Below are 7,854 nucleotides of genomic sequence, written 5' to 3' on the forward strand. Positions count from 1 at the left end.
CCACTCTTCTGCCTTGGAACCAAGACACAGGACTAATTCTAAGACCCAAGAGAAAAGTTTTAAAAAAGGAGTTGGATATGAGGATCAAGGGAGCTACTTAAGCCCAGCACCTGGCTTGTACTAGGCACTACATAGTTATTATTATTATTATTATTATTGTTATATTATTATTATTATTATTTTATTATCTTTTGGGAAACTTTAGTCCAATCTCATTTTTCAGAGGAAGAAACAGGTCCTGAGAACTTGTGACTTGCCAAGGCTGGCCCTGATAGTAAGTGCCTGAGCTGGGATTTGAACCCAGGTTTCCCTTGAAAGGCATTGAAGCATTTCAGCTGGTGGCAGCAGGGCTTAGTCCCAATTAGTCTTCCCTATTAGAGGGAATAGCTAACATCTGTATCCTGTCCCCCCCCCCCCACTTTGTTATCTCATTTGATCTCCACCATGCCCCTGGTCACAGATGAGGCTGTCAAAGTGATTTGCCCAGGAGCACATCGCCAGTAAATGTCTGAGGTGGAATCTGAATGTGGGGCTTCCTGGCTCAAAGCCCAGTATTCTAAGGGTACTCTTTGTACCCTGAGACACAGATGACATGGACAGAGTCCTGGCTGCCTAGCCTGGTTCACTGGTTTCCGTGGCCCTGAGTACCTAGAAAAGGTCTTAAGGTCAGCCCAGCCCTGGCCAGCTTTCCCACATTTTCCCAGCCTCCTCTAGCTGGGAAATATCCTCCCCCAGGATATTCCCTCCCTCATTTCCCAGTTCCCTCCCCCTTCCCCCAGAGCCCCGGGTCCCTTTATGGGCCGCTCTGCTCCTAAGCTGTGTCATCCTCCACCCATAGGCCCCCGTGGCCTCCCCAGCAGCTGCTGGCCTCCGGTCCCGCCCACCACCACCAACAAACATCCCTGGATCAGGGGTCAGGCGGGCACCGGCAGCATGGGGCTCCTGGGACCGCTAGGCTGCCGCTGCGCCCTCCTGGGCTTTCTCCTCCTGTTCCCTCCAGCCTCCTCCTTCTGGCTCTTCAATGTCCTCTTTCCCCCAAGTGCCACCCCCAAGGCTGCCCTCAACAACCACACGAGACCTGTGGTGCTCGGTAAGGCATTGCCCCACGCCCAACACTCCGACCCAGGCTTGGGCTCAAGGGCCCCCTGTAGCCCTCCCTGGGGGTTCTGGGGAATGGAGGGTGAGGGCCGGCTCCCTGTGCCAGGTCCAAGAGGATGGCAGGGCTGGAAGTGGGGGCAGGAAGGGGCTCAGCCTCCAGGGGAGGAGGGAGTAGCATTGTAGCTCCAGCTTGGGCTGCTCTTCCAGCCCCAACTACTAAGCAACGGGCAGGGTTTTTAGCATGTGGGAGCAGGAAGAACGTCCCTTGGGGCTTAGGAACCCATCCTACCCTCAGTCATGGACTGGGACAAAGGGAGAGTGTCCTGGCTGGTGGGGGGGACAGTCGTCCCTTCCCCCCACCCCAAGCCGGACCGATCTACTCTTCCTCTCATAATCTCTGACGACCTCTCGTCCAGGGCCCTGCCTAGACTGTTTGCTCCAGCCTGGACTTTGGCTGAGGCCCTGGGGGAAGAAAAGGGACCTTGTGTTTGTCTGGCTCTGCCCTGGGTGGGGGTCAGGGACACTGCACCCCCATCCTGGTGGGAGCCCAGGGTTCCCAGAGACAACCTCCTGCCCCCAGCAGAGCCCCGGGGGAAGAGGAAGAGGAAGTAGGGGATGTGCCAGGTGCCAGGGTAAGGGTCCTCATGCCCACAGTGCCTGGCTGCTTGGGGAACCAATTGGAGGCCAAGCTGGACAAGCCCGAAGTGGTCAACTGGCTGTGCTATCAGAAGACGAAGGACTTCTTCACCATCTGGATGGACCTCAACATGTTCCTGCCCCTCGGGGTTGACTGTTGGATTGACAACACTAGGTGGGTCCTAAAAGCCACGCTCAGCCCCACTGCCCAAATGGAGGAGCTCCCCCGGCCCCTACTTCAGATCCCTCCACACCCTCCAATGTACTTGGAGCCGTGGAAGCTCCAACAGCCATTGGCTCATTTAATCCAATGGGCAGATTGTCCAGAGGCTCTCACCCTCTTGGTAGGGATGAGGAGAGAGGGAGACCCCCAGGGGGAGTCCCACAGCTAGCAAGTGCTAGAACCAGGACTCACACTCAGGACTTTCTGTTGCCCTGTCAAACACCACACTGCCAGGGCATCCATGCATCTTGTCTGCCAGCCCAGGTCCGAGAGCCGACCACAACAGATTGTCATTCTCCCCTACGTGTTTCCCTCTTCTCTAACACACAGACATGCGTACCCCACTTTGTATCCCTGCATGCATCTCTCTCTCTCTCTCACACACACACACCCCTATACACCCCACTCTCTGGAGGTTGAGCCTCCTTCTTGACTCTGCAGGGTGGTCTACAACAGGACCACAGGACAAATGTCTAATGCTCCTGGGGTACAGATTCGAGTTCCAGGCTTTGGCAAGACCTATTCTGTGGAGTATCTGGACCCCAACAAACTGGCAGGTAGGTAGGCGTGACGCTGAGGCCCAAATGGATTCTATGAAAGCCTGGAACCAAACCCTACAAGGCTTGTGGCTTATGTCCCAGTGAGGGCAGGAGTCCCAGAAGACCCCATACTTTGGAGGCTTGGGTTCGAGGGGGGAGATAAGGCACCACCCTGAGGGCTCTGCCAATCTGAGGAGAGCCATGTAGCCTGGCCTTTGGGGTACCCCTAGCAGGCACCATCCTCTTACCCTGTATCTCTCCCTCCACCCACTCCCCCAATCAAGGCTATATGCACACATTAGTGCAAAATCTCGTCAACAACGGGTACGTGCGGGATGAGACAGTCCGGGCTGCACCTTACGATTGGAGGCTGGATCCCAGTGAGTAGAGGGGGGCGTTATGGGCGGCAGGCTTTGGGCATGGATGTTTCTGAGGAATAGGAACCCAGGGCAGAGGTGTGAGCTGGCGTCTCACACTTCTCTGGCCCCAGCCCAGCAGGAAGAATACTTTAAGAAACTAGCAGGGCTGGTGGAAGACATGTATGCTGCCTACGGGAAGCCCGTTTTCCTCATTGGACACAGCCTGGGCAACCTTCATCTGCTGTACTTCCTTCTGCACCAGCCCCAGGCCTGGAAGGACCGATTCATTGATGGCTTCATTTCGCTGGGAGCTCCCTGGGGTGGCTCCACCAAAACCATGAGGGTCCTGGCTTCTGGTGAGTGTGTCAGCCCCTGAGACACAGAGAAAGGCAGAAATGCAGAGACACATCCCTGTAAACCTCCTCGAAAACAACCGAGGATCCCCTTAAACACAGAGCTGACCCCATTTACAAACCCACACCCTAACAGAAACAGAGATAGACAGCCACGAGTTTTAAGAACCAGCCCCCAACTACATATCCCCCCACCCCCACCCCCATATAGGTCATATGTCTTTTTTTTTTTTTTTAAACCCTTACCTTCCATCTTGGAGTCAATACTGTGTACTGGCTCCAAGGCAGAAGAGTGGTAAGGGTAGGCAATGGGGGTCAGATGACTTGCCCAGGGTCACACAGCTGGGAAGTGTCTGAGGCCAGATTTAAACCCAGGATCTTCCATCTCTAGACTTGACTCTCAATCCACTGTGCTACCCAGCTGCCCCCCATATAGGTCATATGTATATATATATGCCTATGCACACCCCACACATAATCCATTCATGGAGTAGCTATCCATTTTTCCAGCCTCCCCACCAGACCCTCTTGTCTGTGACATCAATGGAGATTTTGCCTCCCAGAGCTCTTGGGAGGCAAAGAGGCGGGCGGATAGGGTAAGGGAAAAAAGGGACAGGTACCAGTCTAACGGTGACAGAATGGAATTATTCAGGTCCCAGAGCAGTGATTCCGAGTCAGGTCGAGTTGCTTTAAGATCTGGGTCAGCCTCTAATGTTAGGTTTCAGGCCAGTGCCTGAGCCTGGAGGGTGCCAACGGGTCAATAAAATGTATTAAGTACTTTCTGCATGACGGACTCCGTGCCAAAGTCAAAGATCCTGAATCCAGTCGACGTCTAGGCGTGGGCCTGAGCAAGGCTATGTCCCATGTGCAGGTGTAGGGTGAAGGTCAGGGTTCAAAGTTGGGAGGTGGGACCCATGGATTCGTGGGTGGGTGGGATGTGGGGTTATATTTGGGATCAGGGACAGGTTCCAGGTAGGGCATGGATTGGGTTTGGGGATGGGGATGGGGATGAGTTTGGGATCAACGAGTCCCTCACTCTGTTCCTGGCACACAGGTGACAACCAGGGGATTCCACTCATGTCGAACATCAAGCTTCGAGAGGAACATCGGATGACCACTTCCTCTCCGTGGATGTTCCCTTCCCGCCTAGCTTGGCCTGAGGATCACATCTTCATCTCCACACCAAACATAAACTACACCTTTCAAAATTTCCAGCGCTTTTTTGCAGACCTGCACTTTGAAGATGGCTGGTACATGTGGCTAAACAGCCGTGACCTGTTGGCAGGGCTGCCTGCTCCAGGCGTGGAGGTCTACTGCCTCTATGGAGTGGGGCTACCCACCCCCCACACCTACATCTATGACGAGGGTTTCCCCTACAATGACCCCGTGTCCGTGCTCTACGAGGATGGCGATGACACTGTGGCCACCCGGAGCATGGAGCTCTGTGCTCGCTGGCAGAGCCAGCAACCCCAGCCGGTCCACGTGTTCCCAATCCCTGGCCTGCAGCATCTCAACATGGTCTTCAGCAACCAAACATTGGATTACATCAACTCCATCCTGCTGGGCACCTATCGAACAAAGGCTGCAAATGACTCCCACCCAGACCCTGCCCCCGCCAAGGACTCCCACCTGGCCTCTCCTCCCAGGAACACAGACACAGACAAGGTCACAGACCACATATGAGGGGCTACTCGTCCACTCCAGTTGGCCAAAAGGGCAGAAGGTGCCGCCTCCCTCTAACGCTTGGCTCTGTCCCTGACTTTGAGGTCCATCCTGTTACAGTCCTGCTAGGGACTGAGGAGACATCGGACTTCATGAATAAAAATGTCTTTTTCTTTGAAGCCCAGCTCTGGAGTGACTAGGGAGAAAGGAGGGTCTGACTCTCTGGAAGTGGGAAGGGGAGAACAAATAATAAACATTTATTCAGCATCTATTGTGTGCAGAGCACTGTGATAGGCAATGGAGGAGAGATATAAAGAGAGAGAGAGAGATAGGAAAGGATGCTTGTGGGTTTTATAATCATATAAAGTACATTTATATATGTAAAAGAAAAAAGTGAGGGGGTGCTAGGTGGCTCAGTGGATTGAGAGCCTGGCCTAAAGACAGGAAGTCCTGGATTCAAATATGACCTCAGATCCTTCCTAGCTTTGTGTCCCTGGACAAGTCACTTAACCCCAATTGCATAGCCCTTACCACTTTTCTGTCTTAGAACCAATACACCGTTATTGATTCTAAGATGGAAGGTAAGGGTTTTAGGGGGGAAAAAGTGATATCTGACTTACAACACCACTATATAATTAGAACTAAGAACTATAAGGTTTATAACAATGCTCAATTTCTAGATTTAGTGATCTGTTCTTAGCCCTCATCCCTCCCACCTTGAATTTTCTGTAGCCTTTTACAATAAAGGTCTCTATCTCTATGATTCTGAACCACTTTCATAAGAACAAATCTCTTCCCTACATTCAGCTATCTGGGCTCTCATTCCCATCCACTTCCACCCTGTCCTAACTATGTCCTTCTCCAGATCTGCCCCTTCCACCATGCCCTCGATGGGATTTTTGTCCATAATTAACAAACTTTTCTTCATCTTTAACTTCTCTTGCCATCTTCTAGCTCTTCCCTGAGACCTGGCTCCCTCTGGATGTCACTGCATCTCTGACCACCATTCAATACTGACTTCACTTTCTCTCTCACCTTCAGTCTCATGGTAAGGAATCAAAATATTCTTTGCTCCAAATCTTTGCACCACTTCTAGATTCTCTCTCTAGCACCATTACTCAAGCAACCTCTTTAGTTATGAAATTCATGCAATCAAGATTCTAGTGGCTGTTATCTATCAGTCCTCAAGACATTCTCCCTTCTTCCTAAAAGAATTTGATAGTCTCCCTCTCCACCCCCTCTCTACTTCTGCCTTAATGCCAGAAGCCATCGAGGCTGTGAGGTTAGCATGGCTACTCACAAGCTCTGACAATCCAGCACGCAAGGTTGTCAGGAGGATGGAGATTCCACACTCAGTTTACCCTATGTGACTCTTTTTACAGTGACATGCACTTGCATTGAAATTATTGCAATCAATATCCTTATCCAGCTCAAAGGAGACACAGAAAAACAATACAGGTTCATGGCAAGAACAATCACAGCCATAGACTACCCACTATCCCAAAATAAACCCCTGTACAACCCCCTAGAGTATAGAAATTTCCCTTAGAATCAGCCCAGCAAAAAACCAGCAGTTAGTGAGTTAATGCAAGTTTCTAAAGTTCCCAACAAGAAAATACCTGGCCTGAGTTTGTTCCCAAACTCCTACAGACCAAAGAGACAGTGAAACACAAGGAAATTATGGCAATGACAAATTAGCACAGAATCACCCTACCAGAACTGTATTCTTAGTGTTCCTATAGCAGAAAGAATAGCATGGGAACAAAACTTGGATTAGACTGATATTATTGTATCTTATTAGATGTAATCAACTACCATAACTATCTCCTTGATTGATGATGGGAATGAATAGTATAATGTAGCTATATACATAATATAATTAGTTAAAATATAATTAACTATTATTAATAGTTAAAATATAATAACTATTATGCTTAGCTAGGAACTGATGTACTTGTACCTTACGGATGGCTGAAAATAATAAGTTCCAACAAGCCAGGCCATAATGAATAATTCTTGACAAGCTTGCTTCTTTGTTTAACCACAGTAAGATAATTAGTAAATGTCAATCTTATGATGTTTCAAAAGTTAATATGTGATTTTGAATGTATGGGAAGAAAAAAAACCTGTATGAGATCAAAAAGAAAAGAGGGTATAAAAATTAAAATCAGCAGATGGCACTAGAGAAGGAACAGCCTCTGCAATTTGACTTGCACTCTGGTTCGTTCTCACTTCATTCTTCACCACGCCATCCCACCTCCAGAGACCCAACCAAGCAAAGAGCAGGCTCTTCGCACCTTAATTCTAAAACATTTTATCATACATTTTAAAAATTCAATTTTATTTTATTTTCAGTTCTGAATTTTCTCTCTCCCTTTTCCTACTCCCTCACCCACTGAGAAGTCAAGAAAAACAAAGCCCATTACAAATGTATATAGTTATGCAAAACTAATTTTTTCATTAACCGTGGCCAAGAAAAAAGAAAAGAAAGAAGGAAAAGAACATATTTTCCATCTGCACTTTGAGTCCATCAACTTTCAATCTAGAAGTGGATAGAATGTTTCACCATGAGTCCTTTGGAATTATTGTGGGTCATTATGGTGATCAGAGTTACAAATCCTTTCATAGTGGATTACCTTTTCAATATTGCTATTATTGTCTAAAATGTTCTCCTGGTTCTGCTCATTCATTTTTTAAAATAATGATACTTAAAATACAATACTCATACTCATTCTTATTAAAAACTCTAGAAAGCATAGAATAAATGGAGCCTTTCTCAAAATGGTGAGAAGTATCTATCTAAAATGAAGAGTAAGGGGGTAGCCAGATGGATCAGTGGATTGAGAACCAGGTCTAGAGACGGGAGGTTCTAGGTTCAAATCTGGCCTCAGACACTTCCTAGCTGTGTGACCCGGGGCAAGTCACTTAACTCCCATTGCCTAGCCCTTACCACTCTTCTGCTTTGGAACCAATACACAGTATTG

General features: G+C 48.8%; 1 protein-coding gene across 2 annotated transcripts; it reads left to right on the plus strand.

Annotated features, from left to right (window-relative positions):
• Positions 1-804: 804 nt before the first annotated feature.
• Positions 805-7,331, plus strand: LCAT (lecithin-cholesterol acyltransferase). 2 transcript variants are annotated; one of them, XM_044660570.1, is made up of 7 exons: positions 805-1,090; positions 1,753-1,909; positions 2,399-2,514; positions 2,781-2,876; positions 2,987-3,211; positions 4,263-4,782; positions 7,104-7,331. In XM_044660570.1, exons 1-7 carry the CDS (start codon positions 934-936, stop codon positions 7,198-7,200), a joined length of 1,368 nt encoding a protein of 455 aa, XP_044516505.1. In that variant the 5' UTR covers positions 805-933; the 3' UTR covers positions 7,201-7,331. The 2 variants fall into 2 exon arrangements, with proteins under 2 accessions (XP_044516505.1, XP_044516504.1); XM_044660569.1 differs by lacking the exon at positions 7,104-7,331 and having other exon boundaries at positions 4,263-5,137.
• Positions 7,332-7,854: the final 523 nt, after the last annotated feature.

The sequence above is a fragment of the Gracilinanus agilis genome, chromosome 2 (genome assembly GCF_016433145.1).
Source record: "Gracilinanus agilis isolate LMUSP501 chromosome 2, AgileGrace, whole genome shotgun sequence".
In the NCBI taxonomy this organism is placed as follows: domain Eukaryota; kingdom Metazoa; phylum Chordata; class Mammalia; order Didelphimorphia; family Didelphidae; genus Gracilinanus; species Gracilinanus agilis.

Bases quoted from the DNA above. Each gene is read 5' to 3' on its own strand.
- LCAT (XM_044660569.1), top strand. From the start codon at position 934: ATGGGGCTCCTGGGACCGCTAGGCTGCCGCTGCGCCCTCCTGGGCTTT. The intron at 1,091-1,752 runs GTAAGGCATTGC...TCATGCCCACAG, and splicing joins CACGAGACCTGTGGTGCTCG to TGCCTGGCTGCTTGGGGAAC. The intron at 2,515-2,780 runs GTAGGTAGGCGT...CCCCCAATCAAG, and splicing joins GGACCCCAACAAACTGGCAG to GCTATATGCACACATTAGTG.